This window comes from Bos taurus, chromosome 16 (assembly GCF_002263795.3).
Source record: "Bos taurus isolate L1 Dominette 01449 registration number 42190680 breed Hereford chromosome 16, ARS-UCD2.0, whole genome shotgun sequence".
Taxonomy (NCBI): domain Eukaryota; kingdom Metazoa; phylum Chordata; class Mammalia; order Artiodactyla; family Bovidae; genus Bos; species Bos taurus.
Window position 1 is genome coordinate 60,658,424 of NC_037343.1, and position 23,536 is coordinate 60,681,959.

Consider the following 23,536-nt stretch of genomic DNA (forward strand, 5'->3'; position numbering starts at 1 on the left):
TGTTTACGTGTTCTGTATGCAGGTTCCTGATCAGATTTGCAAGTATTTCCCCTATTTTGTGTCTTTTAACTTTCTTGATAATATCCCTTGGAGCAGAAAAGATTTTTTAAAAATTTTAGTGAAATCCAACTTATCTGATTTTTCTGTTGTTGCTTGTACATTTTACTAGTCATAGTTACAGGATCTATGCAGAGAATCTGCTAAGTCGCTTCAGTCGTGTCCGACTCTGCGACCCCATAGACGGCAGCCCACCAGGCTCCCCCGTCCCTGGGATTCTCCAGGCAAGAACACTGGCGTGGGTTGCCATTTCCTTCTCCAATGCATGAAAGTGAAAAGTGAAAGTGAAGTCACTCAGTCATGTCCGACTCTTAGCGACCCCATGGACTGCAGCCTACCAGGCTCTTCTGCCCATGCGATTTTTCAGGCAAGAGTACTGGAGTGGGGTGCCATTGCCTTCTCCGTCAGAGAATCTAATTTCCTGTTATTGTCAGAATTGGATTTTGTAGCATCTTATGATTAATACAGTTGTAAGCATGGTATGTACCTATAATAGTGTTCTTTTTTCAGCTTACCATTTTTATGTATAAATTTCCTTCTATTTATATTGCCTATGCTTCCTTTTTAAAAGTTGTGTTATGTTTTGTGGTTTTACCAAAGTTTGTACTTGGTCATGTTTTGCTTGTTTTTTAAGTTCATGATTTAAATAATGTTGATGGGTAGCTCTCCTATCTACTTAAAAATTACATTTTTTCTTTACTTAGGTCGGGTTGACTTAAAACAGTTGATATCAAAGAAGATAAAGTTGACAGCAGAGGCAGAGGTAAGTAATTCTCTCTTCCAGAAACAAAAATGTAGATTTTAGGGTAAATGGTTTTATTCAGTGCAGTTTTTAATGCTAAACTGTTTAAAGAACTATTTACTTTTCTTATCAGTTGACATTATCCTGTGATGAACAGGATATGCAGACCCTTATGGCAGAAAGTGAAGAGGAACTAAAAAGCCTCTTGATGAAAGTGAAGGAGGAGAGTGAAAAAGTTGGCTTAAAGCTCAATATTCAGAACACTAAGATCATGGCATCTGGTCCCATCACTTCATGGGAAATAGTTGGGGAAACAGTGGAAACAGTGTCAGACTTTATTTTTTTGGACTCCAAAATCACTGCAGATGAAATTTAGAAGCCTTGAATTGAATTTAGAAGCCTGGTGATTGCAGCCATGAAATTAAAAGACGCTTACTCCTTGGAAGGAAAGTTATGACCAACCTAGATAGCGTACTTAAAAGCAGAGACATTACTTTGCCTACAAAGGTCTATCTAGTCAAGGCTATGGTTTTTCCTGTGGTCATGTATGGATGCGAGAGTTGGACTGTGAAGAAAGCTGAGCGCTGAAGAATTGATGCTTTTGAACTGTGGTGTTGGAGAAGACTCTTGAGAGTCCCTTGGACTGCAAGGAGATCCAACCAGTTCATTCTAAAGGAGATCAGTCCTGGGTGTTCATTGGAAGGACCAATGTTGAAGCTGAAACTCCAGTATGTTGGCCACCTCATGCGAAGAGTTGACTCATTGGAAAAGACCCTAATGCTGGGAAGGATTGGGGGCAAGAGGAGAGGGGGACAACAGAGGATGAGATGGCTGGATGGCATCACTGACTCAATGGACATGGATTTGGGTAAACTCTGGGAGTTGGTGATGGACAGGGAGGCCTAGCATGCTGCAATTCATGGGGTCGCAAAGAGTCGGACACGACTGAGCGACTGAACTGAACTGTGATGAACAGGAAAATAAGATCTACCATCTTGTCATTCTGCCTAAGAACCAGATTATCATTTTTTTCCTCTGCTATCATACATCTTTCACCAGTAAAATTCAGTTTTAGTGAACATGATACAGTTGATGCTTGTATAAGTGCTTGTGTAGGTACTTTATGAAAGTATCTGTCATGGTTCATAGTGAATAATGGGCCTTCAATAAACATTGAATCTGAAACTAGAGATTCCCTGTTAGGGATATAGAACAAATAGAAATATCAATTCGCAAACCACATTAAGAGATTTCAGGGAATTCCTTAGTGATGCAGTGGTTGGGACTCAATGCTTTTGCTGCTGTGGCCTGGGTTCAATCCCTGGTCAGGGAACTAAGATTCTGCAAGCTGCTCAGTACAACCAATAAATAAGTAAGTAAACAAACAAAGACCTTTCAGGCAAGGGAAACAGTTCTACAAGTTTGAATTCACCAGCGCCTTCAGGAAATCTGGAGAACAAAGAACACTTAAAAAAATGAAGGACTTCTCTGGTGGTTCAGTGGATAAGAATCCGCCTGCCAGTGCAGAGGACATGGGTTCAGTCCCTGGTCCAGGAAGATTGCACGTGCTTCAGAGCAACTAAGCCCATGCACCTCAACTACTGAGCCCATGTGTTGCAACTGCTGCAGCCTGTGAGCCTGGAGCCTCTGCTCTGCAATGATGCATAGCCCCTGCTCATGGCAACTAGAAGAAGCCTCCATATACCAACAATAACCCGGTGCAGCCAAAAATAGTCAATTAATTCATTAAAAAAATCAAATACTATGTGTGCCTGAATGTAAGTTGGCTTCAAATGCAAGGCAGACAGATCCCTTTCTCCCAGTAAGATTACTTCCAAAATTGATTAGCCAACCTGAATATATAAATGTCCAGGGATGTAGATGAAATAGCCCTGTTTTCATTTATTAATTAGTCACATGTGCATGCATGCATATACACATTTATATTGTTGCTAAATTGTGTCTTTGCTGTCCTGTGAACTATAGCCTGCCGCCTCCTCTGTCCATAGGGTTTCCCAGTCAGGAATACTAGAGTGAGTTGCCATTCCCTACTCCAGGGGATCTTCCCAACCCGGGGATCAAACTCATGTCCTACACTGACAGGTAGATTCTTTACCACTGAGCCACTAGGGAAGCCCCCCTAAAAGGGGGGTCTGCCTTGTATTTGAAGTCAGCTTACATGCATGTGGGCTTCCCTGTTGGCTCAGTCAGTGAAGAATCTGCTTGTAGTTCAGGAGACCCAGGTTTGATCTCTGGATTGGGAAGGTCCCCTGGAGAAGGAAATGGCTACCCACTCAGGTAGTCTTGCCTGGAAGATTCCATGGACAGAGACTGACTGGCTATAGTCCATAGGGTCGCAAAAAGTCAGACATGACTGAGCAACTAACACTTTTAACTTTTTTCACTTGCATGCATTTATATAGAATACTTTAAATTTAGATATTTTTATCTTATTTTGTAAAACAGTATATGTAAGATAAATAAGATAAGCAGGGCATAGCTTGAGCAGAGGTATGGAGGTAGGCAACTTAAACTGTATCTTGGAAACGACACTTGATTGACATCTGTGCCTCTGGTGGGATATGATAAGAAAATAAAATTTGGGCTAGATTGTAAGGCATTTTTTTCCTCTTCCTTCATGCCCTTATTCATGAAGCTCTTTCTGTGTGAAATTTTCTTTAACTTCCTACCTTCACTAATCAAAATCCTATATATCCTTCAAATTCTCCCTCAAATGCTGGTGCTTCTGAAGTTTTCTGAAACCCCAGCTTGAAATGTTATCCGTCCTACTTTATACGTCTAAGTTCTTAGTTTATGCCCGTAACATATACTCTATAATTGTTACACACTGCTTTGTTCTGAATGAATCGCCAAAATTCCTCTGGTGAACTTACAGGCAATTTAACTTAAGAGTGTTTTGATTGGCAGTTTGGTATCAAATGAGATTGAACATCTTGCCATTATTAAGGAATTGGAATGTTTTTGAGGGAGATGTATTAGGAATGCTCTACCCATATCAAAGTTGAAGAAACTATTGAGTTTGAAGATGAGACCACGTTGGAAGCTCCTGTAATATTTTTAATAGTGACGGGGGAGCCTGGTGGGCTGCCGTCTATGGGGTCGCATGGGGTCGGACACGACTGAAGCGACTTAGCAACAGCAGCAGCAGCAGCAGTGACTAAACAGGGGCAGGGAGGAGAAGGGAACCCGTTTAGAAGTCCTGTTGTGTGCTAGGCCTTAAACTAGGTGTTTTATATATGTAACCTTATTTACTTAAATTCTCCCTTTCATAACAATAATGTCTAACTGGTTATATTTTTTTGTTGTTTTCTTTTATTGATTACACTCACTAACGTGAAATGACCATTAAAGATGGCAGGTATGTGAATATTTTTCAGAGCCATGAAATTTACTTGTTCTTTTCCCTTGTGGGTCTTAGAAATAATTTTAAAGACAAATGAAAATAAACAATCTTTCTAGTCATTTGTTATTTGGTGTCATGTTCCAATCCAGTTGGCACACTTTTCCCTTAGTGTTTAAAGTGAGAACACTGGACTAGTTATCTACAAGTGCCCCTTCAGCTCTAATAGTATGTATCATTGTGATGTATGTAGCTAACTTAAACTTTGGCTCCTAATTCTCTACTTCCTATTGTAAACAGAATAGATAATCTATAGATTGTATTGGGCAACTCTTTCAGCTCCGTGTAACTAGTTGTCAGATATAAATACAGTATGCTGCTGCTAAGTCACTTCAGTCGTGTCCAACTCTGTGTGACCCCATAGACGGCAGCCCACCAGGCTCCCCCGTCCCTGGGATTCTCCAGGCAAGAACACTGGAGTGGGTTGCCATTTCCCTCTCCAATGCACGAAAGTGAAAAGTAAAAGTGAAGTCGCTCAGTCGTGTCCGACTCCTAGCGACCCCATGGACTGCAGCCCACCAGGCTCCTACATCCATGGGATTCTCCAGGCAAGAGTACTGGAGTGGGGTGCCATTGCCTTCTCCATTAATACAGTATACCTAGTTAAATTTGAATTTCAGACAAACAACAGATAGTTTTGTTAATCATCATGCAATATTTGAGACATAACCTAGTCTCAAAGTTAGTTGTTTATCAAATTCAAATTTGTTCTTGTTGCTTAGTTGCTAAGTTGTGTCTGACTCTTTTGTAATCCCAAGGACTATAGCCAGGCTCCTCTGTCCATGAGATTTCCCAGGCAAGAATACTGGAGTGGGTTGATATTTCCTTCTTCAGGGAATCTTCCCAACTTAGGAATTGAACATGTAAAGATGTAAAGAAGATTAAGCAAACTCTTTAGTCCTAAGGGAAGAAAAATGAGAGCGATGATGGCATTAGTGGGTTGAACTGATTGAATTTCTTAAAGTCACTTCTAGATCTAAATGCTGTCATAAAAACTTTGAAATACTCAATTAAAAAAAATCTGGTTTCCTTTGATGTGCAGAAGCTTTTAAGTTTAATTAGGTCCCATTTGTTTATTTTTGCTTTTATTTCCAATATTCTGGGAGGTGGGTCATAGAGGATCCTGCTGTGATGTATGTCAGAGAGTGTTTTGCCTATGTTCTCCTCTAGGAGTTTTATAGTTTCTGGTCTTACATTGAGATCTTTAATCCATTTTGAGTTTATTTTTGTATATGGTGTTAGAAAGTGTTCTAGTTTCATTTACAAGTGGTTGACCAGATTTCCCAGCACCCAGTTCTAATGAGGTGGATGAAACTGGAGCCTATTATACAGAGTGAAGTAAGCCAGAAGGAAAAACACCAATACAGTATACTAACGCATATATGTGGAATTTAGAAAGATGGTAACAATAACCCTGTGTACGAAACAGCAACAGAGACAGTGATGTATAGAACAGTCTTATGGACTCTGTGGGAGAGGGAGAGGGTGGGAAGATTTTGGAGAATGGCATTGAAACATGTAAAATATCATGTATGAAACGAGATGCCAGTCCAGGTTCAATGCACGATACTGGATGCTTGGGGCTGGTGCACTGGGACGACCCAGAGGGATGGTATGGTGAGGGAGGAGGGAGGAGGGTTCAGGATGGGGAACACATGTATACCTGTGGTGGATTCATTTTGATATTTGGCAAAACTAATACAATTATGTAAAGTTTAAAATAAAATTAATTAAAAAAAAAATCTGGTGCTAGTGGAATCATACGGCATTGTGTAACTCTCAGTCATGACCTTTTAAAAGCCTCGTAATTGTGTTGTAACAAGCCTTTAAAGATCTTGGAACAGTCCAGTTTATTTCAGTTTAGTCACTAGCTGTCTTTTAAGGAAGTTTTCTGGAGGTTTGGTCAAACCAATTTTGCTTGTATCTCATTGGCAAGAACTTAGTCTCCTGGCCACACCAAGGTGCAAAGGGAGACTGGGAAATTTATTTATTCTGGGATTTAAGTGCCCAGGTAGCAAATTAAGGGTCCTGATACTAAGGAACGGGGTGGGAAATGATAGATTGACTGGCAACAGTCACTGCAGCAACTGTCTGTTGTAGTTCACTACCCCTGGTCTTCTGATCATTTCTTACCTTCTTCTGGCTGTGTAAGTGTGACTACATTCTTCTGTTTCCCTTTCTGCCTTTTCTTATTTTATTTAAATGCATAAATGTGTTAGTCTTTAGTCTACTTGAAAGTCATTGTTCTTTGTGATCTCATCACTTAGTTACAAAATGAAGAAATGTCCCTCCCGTATACTGCCTTTGGGGGTGTTCAGTAATTCAGTTCTGTGAACAACACTTACTTGGTCCCTTGGTCTGTCGTGTACTACGTTAGGAGCTGAGATTTTGGAGAAGTCATTTCTCATGGTAGCTGGTACTACTACATATAAAATGGATATGCAAGAGGAGCAACAACTGAATTAGATACCTTTGAAGTGTTCATTGAAAGCTATAAAGTGATGTTACTATTAGTTGGTATATGTGATGAGAAATTATGTGATGTTAGAGCTCTGTTGAAAAGATTACAGGTGATGGTTACTCTCTGTTTTGTAGTTAATGAGAATCCAAAATATCAAAATTAGTAATGTTCTGCATATCACTGATTGAGGTACTTTTCTTTTCGAATATTTGTTTTCTATTTTAGTGCCAAAGAAAAATCAGTGGCATATTAGATTAAATACTTTCTTCCAAAAGAAAAAAGAAAGCACAAAGTTTAACAGATTTTATTTTAATGTTGTGATACCTTATAACAACAGGAGGATTGTTTTAAGCACAGGAGGAATATATTTTCTTAATGTAGGTTTTTTCCTGATTGTAGAAGTAGTATAGGCTCAATGTAGAAAATTTATACGAGACAAAGTATAAAAAGGAAACACAACCCATATACCCATCACTTGGAAATAATATTTTGGTTTATTTCCTCCCAATAATTTGTTTTCCTTCTTGTATCATACATGCAGATCCAAGTAGACACATGTGGGCATTTGTGTCATAGATACACTGGCAAAATCAGCATCAATCTATATAATCAGTTTGTGTATTTTTCTTAACATCATTTTTTGGGCTTTTTTGTGTGTGTGTTAAAATATTCTTTGAAAATGTGATTAAGAAAAAAATTATTTCATGATAGTCATTTGTATGGATACATCATTTGGTAACTACTGGGAGTGTAGTTTTACTCCTTTCTGATTTTCTGGCATTTAATAATGGCTAATGAAGTGAAGGAGGTAGGCAATGATGATGAGAAGCAGTAAAGTATACCATTTGAATAGTTAAGATGAGGGAACTACCTAAGTAGATTGAGGTTAAAAAGTGTATTTCAGGTCAGTTTAGGCTGATAACAATGTGATATCAAGAATATTAGAGTCTTACTTACATTGGGAGATAGCCCAGGATGAATTTCATTTTAAACAAAAAGGGATTAAAATTCAGAGCTCTGATTTCATTAGTTCCTGGTTTACCTTGAACTTTGTCTTCCTTATTAAGGACTGTGTAATAGTTATACTCAAGACTTTTTTTTTCCTTTGGAGGAGGAATTTATTATAATGCACAACTTAGGACTGTAAACTTACGCTAAACAACACCTTTTTACTATATTACCTGCCATTTTCCAGCTACATGTACGTACATCATTGACTTTTTAGGTTTTACTTTTTTGACTTACGTTAATCATATAGAAAATATTTTATATAAAGTATGGTGGAAAGCAATGTAATGTAATGTGAACTTAGGTCATAGACTGGAGTTCTGATCCTAGTTCTGTAGCCTATGAGTGGTGACCTTGGGTAAGTCACATCACTTGTTCAAGCTTAGATCTCTCATGTGTAAAATAGGCATTCTGTTACATACTTCAGAGATTGTTTTAAGACTAGAAATAATACATAAAAGCCCCTTAGAAAGTATCTAGCATAAAGCAGTCATTTAATTAACAGTCATTGCAGACAATAATGATTTTTACTCCCTTCCACTTAATAGTTTCCACAAAGAAGTCAGGGCTATGTATTATTTTTTTTTAGTATCTACCTTCTGCTTTATATTAATAATAGACATTGAATAAAGTGAGCAGTTGTATGAGTAGGAGTTTTGGTGGCAGGAGTTGATTTCAAAAACTGTTAGGAAATTTGTTTATCACCTGTTGTCTTGGCAGTCGCTTTGCTAAGAGCTGGCTGTACAGTGGTTAACAAATAGACATAGTTTTACAGCCAAGTGGGGAAGGTAGACATTAAGACACCAAAAAAGAACTATATAGCATTTCAGATTGCATTAAGTGCAGTGATGGAAAAGAATAAGATGCAGTAACTTTAGAGTGAATTGTCAGGGGAGACCTCTCTTGGAGAGTCAATTTAAACACTGTATTAACCTCTTCTATTGTGTTCCCGGCTTTGCCTGAAACGGTCAGGTTTCTGGTTCCATGCCACTGTGAGGTTAAAAGATTCTCTGTGCAAAGCCAGGCAGTGAATCAAGAAACAAGTAATTCATGAACTAGTGATATGACCTTATGGAGTCAGAGTATAATTTATTTTTAAATTTCTTTTGTACTTACTAAGTTACCATTTTATTAGAAAAGGATATAATAACTCAGGAACAGCCAGGTGGGAGAGATGCACAGGGCAAATATGGGAAAAGGCCGCAGAGCTTCCATGCCTGCTGAGGGTGCCATCCTCCCGGCATTGTCATATGTTCACCAGCCCGGAAGCTCAGGAATACAATATTTTGTGCTCTGGGCTCAGAGTATATATTTTTACTTGGTGTTTCTTTCTCTCAGCCTGCTTTTTTTTCATACCTCTGTAACTGTTACTTTATCCAAAAACAACCCTACTCTTTTCTAATTTTAAGATTTAGTCAGTCCAAAGTAACCTCTGTTTGGAAGGCTTTTAATTGTAGAAGTGTTCTCCTTCTAAAGTGCAAATCTGAATATGTTTGTAAACTTTGTGCTTATTAAAACATCATGGTTTCTAGTTGTCCTTAGGATAAAATGAAAAATCCTTAAAATGAGTGAATTCTGTGGCAGTCCAGTGGTTAGCACCTCTCACTTGCACTGCTGAAGGTGCGGGTTTGATCCCTGGTTGGGGAAACTAAGATACTACAAGCCTCGTGGCTGTGGCCAAGAATTAAATCTTAAAATGGCTGAAAGGTCTGTCATGAACCCGTTTGCTTCTCCAGCTTCGTCTGTGATCACCAGTGCATGTCTTCACTGTGTTCTAACAATAGGATCTTTGTTTCATGGTGGTGGTTCTGGATTCTTAAAATCTTAGAGGTTATCTTCATCAGCTGCTTGTTTTAAAAAATGAGGTTCTTTGATAGATTAGAAAAGCAAGGTGCTTAGATAGTTTCTAGTTAATGGTCTGCCTCCTTCCATCACCCTTCTGTCCATCTGTTGTGCTGGGACCATCATAGTCCTTGGCTGGCTGAAATGAGTGTTAATAGGGATGAGATTGAGAAGATAAACAAATTAGAAAGCCTATAATCATCAGTCTCCTTTTCAGATTATTGATAGACATTTTTAGACAAATTTATTGTGGTCATGTTTTGAAATTCCTATTAAAACCAATTTCGTGTAATAGAAGAACTCGGAAGAAGGCTGAAGTGGAACACTCCTTGTACTATGTTTTTCTGTGTTTCCTCTTACAAAAGGAATGACAGTAATAAGCAGTCACTCTTTATTTTTCATCAGTACTTGGATATGTGAAAGAAGGAGGCTAAAGAAACTTAATAGTGTCCATAATAGAGTTCTTCCTTATGTCCCAGTGGCAGCAGCTTCTATCAACTTTAATTTCTCAGAGAAAGAGGACAAAGGCATTGTTGATGAAAAAAATTAGAAAGTCCTTTTAAAAAAGAAATGAACATTTTTATTCGAGCCAAGTTGAGGATTATAACCTGGGAACAGCCTCTCAGAAAGCTCTAAGAACCTTCCCACCTACGAGAGGTCATAGACACTTAAATTTTGAGTCAGAGGCTGTACATTAAATGACATTATTGACAGCTTACACAGTCCCCGTGGAAACTGTGGGTCATTGGGGCCCTTTACAAGGTTTCTCTGAAGGAGTTTTGGTGGCAGGTTGTTGTGAAGGAGTTGTGACCCTTGAGGAGATTAGGAAGGTATGTTATCTCCTAAGGAGGTCAGGTGCATAATATATGCTAAAGGGGAAGGAGAAGGTTTGGACAGGCAGAGAAAAGATTTGTTTGATCTGTCTTTTCTTGCCATAAAATATACATTTTACATCATCAGCATTAAGAAATGCCTTTATCAAACCCAAGTCTGTGTGCCTGGTACACTGTGAAACCAAACAAACTGAAATGCAGAGTTTAGAGCAGAGAAAGGTGTATTGCAAGGACCAAGCAAGTGTTACTCAAAAACTGGCTTCACTCCCTGGTGGGTGTTTGTTGAACCAAAAGACACAACTAGGGCAAAGAATGGGAGAATGATTTATTACCTGGAAAACTCTGGGGGTCTTTCCCCAAACAGTGTCTCTCCAACAGTAAAATTTGGAAAGTCTTAACCTAAGGGTACCTGCATACTCATGAAGGGGCTTGAGCTGAAGAAAATTGAGCATAAAATTAGGCCAGAGGTCAACAGAAGCTTTCGTTGATTGGAGGTCAATATCATTATTCCAGCTTCTACCTTGGTGAGGACCTTAGTTCTTGCTGAACTGGAGGATTTATTGTGTATCCCTTGAGGAGGAACTAGGATTGATTAATCACTGAACAATTGTTTTTTGACTCTTTTTTCCTTTGTTTCATGCATTCCCTTACTTCCATTAATATCTTTAATTACTGAGACCTGTTCAAAGGCAAGCATTGTGACCAGGCTTAGATCACAAAATTTCTTGAGGCCAAAAATGGCTTCTCTTTTGTCAAGAAAACCATGTCTAGTTTTCTTTTTCTGGGGATTTTCTACTGTACCTGCCTGCTCAAGGAGAATGTGTGGCTCGTGCTCAAAAGACCTGAACTCCTGGTGGTTTTCAGGGAAGAATTTTTAAAGGCAACTTTTGGGGTGACAGGGCAGCATTTAGGGAGATAACTATAGAGAGTGTAACTTTCTTCTGATTGATTGGTAAAGAGGTAACAGGGTGCTATTCTAGGAATCTCAAATCAGCAACCTTCTGGTTGGACCAGTCTGCAGTGTGAGCCTAAAGTTACCATCTTCCACCTGGAATTGTTTCTGAAGAACAGTTTGAAGATATGTATCAGTTAGTTAAGTGTTGAATAGTAGTAGAAGTGTTAGTCATTCAGTTATGTCTGACTCTTTGTGACCCCACGGACTGTAGCCTCCCCAGGCTCCTTTGTCCATGAAATTCTTCAGGCAAGAATACTGGAGTGGGTAGCCATTCCCTTCTCTGAGGATCTCCCTGACCCAGGGATCAAACCTAGGTCTCCCACATTGCAGGCAGATTGTTTACCCTCCGAGCCATTACATTACTCCTCAGAATATCCCTTGAGGAGGAACCAGGATTCTGTTTTACTGTTGAACTATGTATCTTGACTGCTTTTTCTTTGTTTCTGCATTGTTGTTGTTCAGTTGTTCAGTCGTGTCCGACTTTTTGCGACCCCTTGGATTGCAGCACGCCAGGCTTCCCTGTCCTCCACTATGTGCCAGAGCTTGCTCAAGCTTATGTCCACTGAGTCGGTGATGCCATCCAACTATCTCGTCCTCTGTCATCCCTTCTCCTCCTGCCTTCAGTCTTTCCCAGCATCAAGGTCTTTTCTAATGAGTTGGCTCTTTGCATCAGGTGGCCAAAGTATTGAAGCTTCAGCATCAGTCCTTCTAATTAATATTCAGGGTTGATTTCCTTTAGAATTGACTGGTTTGATCTCCTTGCAGTCCAAGGGACTCTCAAGAGTCTTCTCCAGCACCACAGTTCAAAAGCACCAATTCTTCAACGTTTAGCTTTCTAAAGAAATGGTCCAACTCTCACATCCATACATGACTACTGGAAAAACCATAGTTTGACTGTACAGACCTTTGTTGACAAAGTAATGTCTTTGCTTTTTAATATGCTGTCTAGGTTGATCATAGCTTTTCTTCCAGGGAGCAAGCATCTTTTAATTTGCATGTTTCTGCATTAGTAACATCTAATTAGTATGAATCCATTCTTTGGAATGCAGAGAAGGTTTAGGAGGCTCAAACCTTTTTCCTGCAGACAAGAAATAGGGAACACAGAAAGGTTTTTATACCTGGAAGGGCCCCACAGGGTCCTGCTCAGTTTCACTTCCACTGAAAGAGTAATTCAAAATGTAAAAGTGATTTGTTTGTTTCAGGAACCTTATTCAGGGACCCTGAAGCCCAGGATATAGTCTCTCAGTGACTCTTAGGGGAGTGTTCAGAAGAAGCAGGTGAGAAGTCAGATTTGTGTGTGTGTGTGTATATATATACACACACACACACACATACATATATGTGATTTATATATATATATATATATATATATGATTTTTGCCTGGAAAAAACATACAGTCAAGCATAGAAAGATTACTGACAATCAGCTTACTGTCTAGGAGTCTGTATATCCAAAGCACAGAGTTTTTCTCCATTCTGAATTCCCCTGGGGGCAGCGGGGGACTGTGGATGGGATGACTGCACTGCCTGTGGCTTGACCCTTATAGAGCTGGAATGGTGGGCAGCATTCTTTGTTTATAGTAGAAGTTTTGGAGTATGAGGGGAAAAGGAAGGTGATCGAGAATGGTCTGATTGCCAAGGAGGGTGAGGATAAGGAGATTGCTGTAGGCTTTGGGAATTGCAAGTTTTTTGGCATGTGTGGCAACACCTGATGTGTGGGTGAGACTAAGGCACAAGAAGAGTTCGTGCCTTGAAAAGCTGACTGAGTATGTTTGAGTTGGGTAGATTAAGACCTGATTTCAGTAGCTTTTACGATGTCTTTGTACAAACACACATTGTGTTCTCTCCCCTCCCCCAGCCCCCATGCTTCTGGGCTTACTTAACCCAGTACTTAATTGAGAAGGGTACTGATTCCAGGGTATGATGAAATGGCTTGATTCCTCATTACCACATCTCAAGATTCCAGGCTTCTTTTTGTAATGCTGAGTAAGATTTCAGTGAACTGATATGAGTAGGGGGTAAAGTGTTAAGACCTTAAATGGTTTAGCCCCTCTTCTGCCATCCTCCCCTTCTTTTCTGACCTCAACTCTTATCACTCTTTTGCTTCAACTGTGATGTCCTATTTCCCAAACATGTCAAGGCTGTTCCTGCCTCAAGCCTTTTTACATGTATGCTTTTTTCTTTCCGGTACTTTTCCCACATATAAATCAACTGCTGCTAAGTCGCTTCAGTCATGTCTGACTCTGTGCGACCCCAGAGATGACAGCCCACCAGGCTCCCCCATCCCTGGGATTCTCTAGGCAAGAACACTGGAGTGGGTTGCCATTTCCTTCTCCAATGCATGAAAGTGAAAAGTGAAAGTGAAGTCGCTCAGTCGTGTCCGACTCTTAGCGACCCCAGGGACTGCAGCCTACCAGGCTCCTCCATCCATGGAATTTTCCAGGCAAGAGTACTGGAGTGGGGTGCCATTGCCTTCTCCAATAAATCAACTAATTTGTGCTTTTACCTTATACAGATCTTCTCAAATGTCATCTTAATCTTTGAGGCTTTCCCTGACCTCTCTATGAAAAATAACACCCTCTTTCCCTGAGTCCCTCTTTATTTCTTGCCTTAACACCATCTGGCATCCTGTATGTCCTGTTTACCCTCATTGGAATTTTAAGTTCCGTGATGACAGGGACTAGGTTTTTTTCATTGTCATATCTCACCAGTGCTACAAACATTGCCACAACAGTGCCCAGAACTGTCCCTAGCACTTAGTGGATTGAATGAATTCTTTCCTTTCTTCTCTTTCAGTATATTTCTACGTTGGACAACATTTTTGTAGTTGGAAAAAACCCTTGATTTATTAAGCAGTTCAGTTCTTTTAGGTTAGTGCAAAAGCATTTACAGAGTTTAATGAGAAAAGAACCTTTTTTTTTTTTTAAGTGCCACTTTTTTTGGTGTTTTGTTTTTGGTTGGGGAAGCATCATACCTATTGAAAAATTTGAAAATGAAGAGGGGCATGTAATTGAAATGAAACAAGCAAAAGAAAGTAAAAATACTATTTGAATAACCTTAATGTGAACAAGGAACAACAGACTGGTTCCAGATAGGAAAAGGAGTTCGTCAAGGCTGTATCTTGTCACCCTGCTTATTTAACTTATATGCAGAGTACATCATGAGAAACGCTGGACTGGAAGAAACACAAACTGGAATCAGGATTGCCCGAAGAAATATCAATAACCTCAGATATGCAGATGACACCACCCTTATGGCAGAAAGTGAAGAAGAACTAAAAAGTCTCTTGATGAAAGTGGAGAGTGAAAAAGTTGGCTTAAAGCTCAACATTCAGAAAACGAAGATCATGGCATCCGGTCCCACCACTTCATGGGAAATAGATGGGGAAACAGTGGAAACAGTGTCAGACTTTATTTTTCTGGGCTCCAAAATCACTACAGATGGTGACTGCAGCCATGAAATTAAAAGATGCTTACTCCTTGGAAGGAAAGTTATGACCAACCTAGTTGGCATATTGAAAAGCAGAGACATTACTTTGCCAACAAAGGTCCGTCGAGTCAAGGCTATGGTTTTTCCTGTGGTCATGTATGGATGTGAGAGTTGGACTGTGAAGAAGGCTGAACGCCAAAGAATTGATGCTTTTGAACTGTGGTGTTGGAGAAGACTCTTGAGAGTCTCTTGGACTGCAAGGAGATCCAACCAGTCCATTCTGAAGGAGATCAGCCCTGGGATTTCTTTGGAAGGACTGATGCTAAAGCTGAAACTCCAATACTTTGGCCACCTCACTCGAAGAATTGACTCATTGGAAAAGACTCTGATGCTGGGAGGGATTGGGGGCAGGAGGAGAAGGGGACGACAGAGGATGAGATGGCTGGATGGCATCACTGACTCGATGGACAGGGAGGCCTGGCGTGCTGCGATTCATGGGGTCACAAAGAGTCGGACACGACTGAGCGACTGATCTGATCTGATCTGATCTGAATGTGAACAAGTAATTTTATAAAACTCTTTATTTCTTCCAGGGGACATAGGTTCTCTATGTTTTGTCCTTAAAACTGTAGCAGGAAGGGGAACCCTTTCTAGGGCCCAAGAATGGGCCCTTGTCTAACACTGGGAGGTGAATTGTCTTGAGAAGACACACGTGCTGACAAAGCAAGAGACTTTATTGGGAAGGAGCACCCGGGTGGAGAGCAGGAGAGTGAGGGAGCCCAGGAGAACTGCCCTGCCGTGTGGCTCGAAGTCTCAGGTTTTATGGGGTGGGATCAGTTTCCAGGTTGTCTCTAACTCAGGGTTCTTCCTCGTGGTACGTGTAACACTCAGCCAAGACGGATTTGAGTGGGCATTCTGGGACTGTGTATTTTATATTTATTTTAGACTAGGAAATGATGTTAGACAAAAAGCAAATTCGAGCGATTTTGTTACTTGAGTCAAGAATGGGTCATAAGAATCAGAGACAACTCACAGTATCCACAACACATTTAGCTCAGGAACTGCTAGCGGATGTACAGTGCGGTGGTGGTTCAAGAAGTTCTGCAAAGGAATTGAGAGCCTTGAAGATGAAGATTGCAGTGGCTGGCCATCAGTAATTGAAAATGACCAATAGAGAGCCGTCATCGAAGCTGAGCCTCTTAAAACTACACAAGAAGTTGCCAAAGAACTCAACCATTCTTTGGTCCTTCCGCATTTGAAGCAAATTGGAGATACGTGAAAAAGCTCGATAAGTTTTTGCCTAATGAACTGACCACAAATCAAAAATATCGTCATTTTGAAGTTCCATTTTCTCTTGTTCTGTGCAGCAACAACAAACTGTTTCTTGATTGGATTGTGATGTGGGACAAAAAGTGAATTTTATATGACAACCAGCAATGATGGCTTAGTGATTGGACCAGAAGAAGCTTCCAAGCACTTCCCAAAGCCAAACTTGCACCAAAAAAGGTCATGGTCACTGTTTGGTGGTCTGCTGCTGGTCTGATCCACTACAGCTTTCTGAATTCCAGCAAAACCATTACAGCTGACAAGTATGCTCAGCAGATCAAGGAAATGCACCAAAAACTGCAACGCCTCCTGCCAGCATTGGTCAACAGAAAGGGCCCGATTCTTCTCCATGGCAATGCCCAGCTGCATGTCACACAGCCAGTGCTTCAGAAGTTGAACTAATTGAGCTACAAAGCTTTGTCTCATCCACCACATTCACCTGACCTCTTACCAACCAACTACCACTTCTTCAAGCATCTGGACAACTTTTTGCAGGGAAAACACTTCTACAACCAGCAGGAGACAGAAAATGCCTTCCAAGAGTTCATCGAATCCCAAAGCACAGATTTTTACGCTACAGGAATAAACTTTTCTCATTGGCAAAAATGTGTTGACTGTAATGGTTCCTATTTTGATAATAAAGATGTGAATGAGCCTAGTTATAATGATTTAATGTGGTAAGTTTTCATAGGTGGCTCAAACGGTAAAGTGACTGTCTGCAATGCTTGAGACCTAAGTTCGATCCCTGGGTGGGGAAGATCCCCTGGAGAAGGAAATGGCAACCCACTCCAGTACCCTTGCCTGGAAAATTCCATGGACCGAGGAGCCTGGTAGGCTACAGTCCATGGGGTTGCAGAGTCGGACACGACTGAGCGACTTCACTCTCTCACTTTCTCATGGCCTGTGGGATCTTAGTTCCCTGACCAAGAATGCCCATGCCCCTTGCAGTGGAAGCAGAGTCTTCACCACTGCACCGCCAGGGAAGTTCCTGCACTCTTGTTTCTTCAGTGCTCCTCCCTTGTTTCTGCATTCCATTCCTTTGATGATTAGCCGCCATTTGAACCTTTGTAAGGAAGGTCAGGGAGGCTGAATGAAGCCTATTTCCTTCAAACAAGAAACTAGGGTACAGAAAGACTTTTGTGCCCAGGAGCCCCGTAGGCTCCTGCTCAGTTTCACTGTCCTGAGGGCTGGGGTTTCAGTGTATTCTCACTGCCCAAGACCTCTCCCACCTCCCTCCAACCCAACATTTGAGAACCCTGGGAGAAAGTAGTTTGAAAAGCTTTCACATAGTTTCATTAGATACATTAATATTTTAAGGCTTTGCTTTTAAAGGACTTGGTCAAACTGTTAAGAGTCCAGGACTTTCCTGATTGTCCACGGGTTAAGAATCCACCCTGCAGTGCAGGGGACATGGGTTTGATCCCTGGTTGGGGAACTAAGATCCCACATGCCATGGAGCAACTAAGCCAGTGCTCCTCAACTCCTGAGCACGCGTGCCACTAGATAGTCCATGCGCTGCAACGGTAGATCCTGCGCAACGCAAAGGAAGAAGATCCTGTGTGCCACAACCGGATCCTGTGCAGCCAAATAAATATTAAGCCCAAATCGAAACATTCCAGAAAGCAAAAACAGAATCCAGAAAAAAGGCCACTTCAGATATTTTAGGTTCAACCTAACTAATATAATTAGAAGGGAGAGCATTTTTTTTTTCTTGTAGAAATTAGTAAGTAATACTTTGTTTTTCTTTGTATAGATGAGTCCTGCCAGTTTAAAAATACCACAATTTACAATTTGAGCATCCACAGTAGGTGGCCTATTGTAATTTGAAGAAATTTTTTTGGCCAGTGCTTTTTGAAAACTCTGAATTTGTAAGTTTTGAAGTGTTAAAATGTATAACAATTCTGTTATAAATGTATGTGTTATAGAGTAGATAAATATATATCTATGGAGGTAGGAATAAATATTGTATAAATGTTGGTATCATACAGTAAAGACACGACTTATAAACACTGGGTACTTGGTGCTGAAGGGGTTGATTGAAAAGAAGGGGACTTAATTGTATAATGGTGACATAATACTGATTTTTACTTTGTTTTCCATATAAAAATTTGAAGAGAAGAAAATACTGTTATTTTTAGCATTTCTGTCATTTTGGTTTTATATGTCATTCAGAGGAGTTCATTTAGTAGACATAAATCATCATGTTGCTTTTTCAGTAGCAGTTTCTGAAACTATAAGTCAGATGTATATAGAAATCACTTTTCTGTTTTTACTCCTGTGAATTCACTTAACATGGATTTCTTTTCATCAGCTCTGTTTAAGAGTACCCTTTAGGGAACCGGGTTGGAGAACTAAGATCCCACATCCCGTCCCGTACAGCCAAAAAAAAAAAAAGAAAAACAACCATAGAACCCTTTAAAAAATATTAACAACTCATAAACTAGTTAGTTCCTAATGGTTTTCTTTGTCTTAAAATTCTAGGAATTGAAGCCCTTTTTTATGAAGGAAGTTGGCAGTCACTTTGATGATTTTGTGACCAATCTCATTGAAAAATCCACATCATTAGACAATGGTGGTTGTGCTCTCACATCCTTTTCTATTTTTGAGGGAGACAACAATCACAGAGCTAAGTAAGTACAAATAATTTCTTTTAATGCACACATATAGTCTAGTACAGCTCAGTGGGTACAATGCCTGGGTTCACACCCTAGCATCACCTTTTGTTAGCTGTATATTGCTGTTTTAACCTCTTGAAGGGTGGGTTTCTTCATCTTACTATGTGGATTATAACAAACAGCATACCTCATTTAAGACTATGCTGACTCATAAAATAACCTGGCCAACGCTTGCTGAAATCTTTACCTTTAAACGAAACAGTGACCCTATGAGGCAGATACTTTAACTGTCTGCATGTTATAAATTTGGGAAACTGAAGCACAGAGCAGTTAAATGTCCAAGATAACACAGTGGGAATTTGAACCCAGAGTCTGTCTCCAGCATCAGTACTCTTCTCTATATCATTATCCTGCCTCCCTATTGTACTCTGTACAGTACTTGTAATAAAGTACCATGCACGTAGTTATTCTTTTTGGTCTGTCATCCAGAGCCTTAGAGGGAAGGGAGGGCTGTCAAAGGCCAGTGTGTGCTAATTGGCCATTTTGTGCTTTCCTTGGTTTTATGCCTCGTTGGTCTCTGACAGTCTGCTGTTCTGGAGAGTCACGAGAAGTGCTAGCGGTACTACAAGACACCCTGAAGAAGATGATAGAGATAGATGTTAAAATGGGAGGTTTTAGTAACTGGAGGCACTTTTTTAGATCATGAGGCTGTTGGGGATTGTTGGAAGACCTTAGGGGTTGTTGTTGTGAGTCGTGAAAGTTGTGTCCGACTCTTTGCGACCCCATGGACTATACAGTCCATGGAATTCTCCAGGCCAGAATACTGGAGTGGGTAACCTTTCCCTTCTCCAGGGGATCTTCCCAACCCAGGGATCAAAACCCTGGTCTCCCCATTGTAGGCGGATTCTTTACCAGCTGAGCCACAAGGGATCATACATATCAGTGCCGTTTTGGAGGACAGATCAATAATAGTATGTGAACTGAGTAAAGTATGGCTGGAGTCTTGTCCTTAGGAATATTTAGGAGAAGGAAGAGTGGTTGTCAACCTGTCATTCCAGGAATGCATCTATCTCCATAGGGGCTGGGCGGGCATTTCCAGGAGGCTTTAAGTGCTGCTCTGGTTAGGTTTGCCTAACATCTCTTCCTTCCTAATCAGATGTGTCTGCACCTACCTCATAGCATTGTTCAGAAGGAGCAAATGCGTTAACATGCATAAAACCCTAACACAGTACCTGGGTCATAGTGAGAAGGCAGTTAATTAATATTACAAGCTATAGTTGGTAGTATTTATTCCTTCTCTTTAGCCATAGGTTTAAATTTCTTGTAATACTTGAAGTACTCATATTTTATTTTAATTTTTGGTCTTCCCAGAGATCTGAGAGCACCTCCGGAACATGGAAAGATTTTTGTTACAAGGCGATCTGTCTTAGAGTAAGTATTTTTAGTTGTTTTGGTTATTTGTTCGAATTTTTAAAAATCAAGCTATTCTGATTGTTAGAATCACTGTGTAGTCTATGAATGTTTGTTTGTTCTGTGTTCATATAATCCATTAGTTTTGATACTTCTTTTTGTACATTTGCCATCTCTTGCTCCTCCTTTGGAGAAGGCAGTGGCACCCCACTCCAGTACTCTTGCCTGGAAAATCCCAGGGACGGAGGAGCCTGGTAGGCTGCAGGCCATGGGGTCTTTAGAGTCGGACACGACTGAGCAACTTCCCTTTCACTTTTCCCTTTCATGCATTGGAGAAGGAAATGGCAACCCACTCCAGTGTTCTTGCCTGGAGAATCCCAGGGACGGGGGAGCCTGGTGGGCTGCTGTCTCTGGGGTCGCATAGAGTCGGACACGACTGAAGCGACTTAGCAGCAGCAGCAGCAGCAGCTTCTCCTTTGATTTTTTTGGTTCTGTGTCTGGTTTCAAAGGAGAAGTTGTACGTAAGTCCTCTGATAAATTCCTTGAAGTTGTGCTTCAGAGAATTGGTTACCCAAAGAGCTGGAACAAAACTTTCCCAATTAGGTAAACCACTTTTGAGAGAGTATTGCTGCCTTCTTGATACATAAGTTTTTTTCATCTCTCTTTGGCTAGGCTTTGAGACTTGATAGTTTTCTCAAATTTATTTATTTTAGAACCCTAGTTGTACAGATTTTTTTTCCTTAATTATTAATATTTATTTATTTGGCTGTGCTGGGTTTCAGTTGAGGCACATGGAATCCGTAGTTGCAGTGTACAAACTCTTAGCTGCAGCATGTGAGATCTAGTTCCCTGACCAGGGATCAAACCCAGGCCCCCTGCATTGGAACCTCAGAGTCTTAGCCACTGGACCACCAGGGAAGCCTCCTTATTTTGTTTATTTTTAATGGAAGGATAATTACAATATTGTGTTAATTTCTGCCATGTATCAATATGGATCAATCATAGCAGTTATGTAGATTTTATGGGGGAAAAATAGGCTATGTAGACTAATTGTGGCAACCTCATTTGTGAACTGAAAATTAAAAGTGCATTTTGAGTAGGTAATGAGCATTTCTTTTGAAATGCTCTGTGAGTAGGTAATTATTATTCATTTCTTTATAAGAATACTGATACTCATTAGTAATGTTTCATGATTACTGTTGAGATAGTTTTGGAACATGGATCAAGCATCTTCTGAACTACTTTGAAGTAAAGTCTTTAATATTTGGTGTTTTAAAAGCTGATTAATTTTATTTGAACTGTATTTATAGTGAGCTGTTTGAGGTGGACCACATCAGAACAATATATCACATGTTCATTGCCCTCCTCATTCTCTTCATTCTCAGCACACTTGCAGTAGATTACATTGATGAAGGAAGGTAAGACAGCATACCTGTTTAGTGGATGCATGGGGTGTTGAGAGTTTTCCCTGTATTTATATTCTGGAAAAAAAAAAGATTCAGTTAAATTGCTTCAGAAAATCCCAGAGCAGCTGGTTCAAGAGTGGGATTCCTCTCTCTTGAAAAGTACAACCAAAAAGAATATTAAAAGTTTTATTACTTTTAACTTTTTAAATGGTCTGTTTTAATAGGCCATATTAGTTGTTTCTAGGTAATTTTCCTTTAGGAAAATTTGGAAAGAATTTTGTATATATAACATCAATTTTTCTACTGTGGTATGTGTTATATTTTGTTTCAAAAAATCGGGTAGCTTATTGGAATTTAATGTTTGAAATTTGAGATAATGATGTAATGTATATTAGATTTTCAGATTGTACTATTTCTTTCTGAAAAACCATCGTTTGTACATAACTGATTGCTGTTTGAACAGTTCAGATATTAACTTTGCCATAGAACATTTCAGAGTTTAAAATACATTAATGTGAGAATCTACTCATTGGGAAGTTCTGAGTATTTTAGATATCATATGTTCAAAGACCATATTATCCTATGGCTTTTAGAAAATAAATAAATTGTGAAGTGGAGGCTTAGGAGCACAAATGTTATATCCATGACTCTGTTTATTAGTGTTGTTTCCTGAAGTTGAGGGTTTGGGGTCTGAAAGTTTTGAATTTTATGAATAAGTGTGTATTAAAAAATCCACTTCTGTGTTCTTTGTGTTTTTCCTCCCCAGGCTGGTGCTTGAGTTCAATCTCATGTCTTATGCTTTTGGGAAACTTACTGTTGTTTTGTGGACGTGGCTCACCATGTTCTTATGTACACTGACAGTTCCTTATTTCCTGTTTCAACGCTGGGCCAGAGGCTATCACAGGACTTCTCACCCAGTGGTCCATTCTTTCATACACTGCTTCCTTTTTGTGGTCTTCCAGATTGGAGTTCTAGGTTTGGGACCACTTTATGTTGTGTTAGCATATACACTACCACCAGCTTCCCGGTGCATTGTTATATTAGAACAGGTAAGATTTTGAGTGTGCCTAGTGCAATGATTTGCTGAGTTAATAATAATAATTCAGTTACTTTTGTTTAGTAGTTGGATACATTTTCATATCTAGTTCTTTAGGCTCTTAATTATAAAATTAAAGTGTTAGCTAGATCATCTTTTAAAATTTGTTCTATCTTCAGTGTTCTCTAATTCTTGATAATTGAAATAAATTGAACTATTCTGGGTGAATTCAAATTCAGTTTTTGAACATTTTTTGTAGAAGCCATCTAAATTAGAAAATTTTTTTGTCATTAAAAACTCTACTTTTAAAGTGTCAGATTGATTGTTTTGTCATATAACCATCTAAAAGATTTATTTTGCTTGTATGCCCTTCAGAATTTTCTGACTTATATTGGCCATCTGTAATGTAACAATGGATTGGTTCAAAATGGGGAAAGGAGTACCTTAAGGCTTTATATTGTCACCCTGCTTGTTTAACTTATATGCATAGTACATTATGCAAAATGCCGGGCTGGATGAATCACAAGTTAGAATCCAGATTGCTGGGAAAAATAACAACAACTTCAGATATGCAGATGATACCACTCTAATGGCAGAAAGTGAAGAAGGACTATAGAGCCTTTTGATGAGGGTGAAAAGGGGGAGTGAAAAAGCTGGCTTAAAACTCAGCATTCAAAAAACTGAGTTCATGGCATCTGGTCCCATAATTTCACGGCAAAAAGAAGGGGGAAAAGTGGAAGCAATGACAGATTTTCTTTTCTTGAGCTCCAAAATCACTGCAGGTGGCAAGTACAGCGATGAAGTTAAAAGACACTTGCTCCTTGGAAGGAAAGCTATGACAAACCTAGACAGCATATTAAAAAGCAGAGACATCGCTGCTGACAAAGGTCCATCAAGTCAAAGCTATGGTTTTTTCAGTGGTTATGTACGGATGTGAGAGTTGGACCATAAAAAAGGCTGAGCAGTAAAGAATTGATATTTTCGAACTGTGGTGC

General features: G+C 39.8%; 1 protein-coding gene across 6 annotated transcripts in view; it reads left to right on the forward strand.

The window, feature by feature from the left end:
• The window catches only part of SOAT1 (sterol O-acyltransferase 1), a 61,584-nt gene that overhangs the window by 25,108 nt on the left and 12,940 nt on the right, over window positions 1-23,536 (forward strand). For all 6 annotated transcript variants that reach the window (XM_005217031.5, XM_005217032.5, XM_059875260.1 and 3 more), the window contains 5 exon segments: window positions 762-820; window positions 18,556-18,704; window positions 20,061-20,120; window positions 21,410-21,517; window positions 22,272-22,554. In XM_005217031.5, coding sequence (XP_005217088.1) covers window positions 762-820; window positions 18,556-18,704; window positions 20,061-20,120; window positions 21,410-21,517; window positions 22,272-22,554 — 659 coding nt within the window.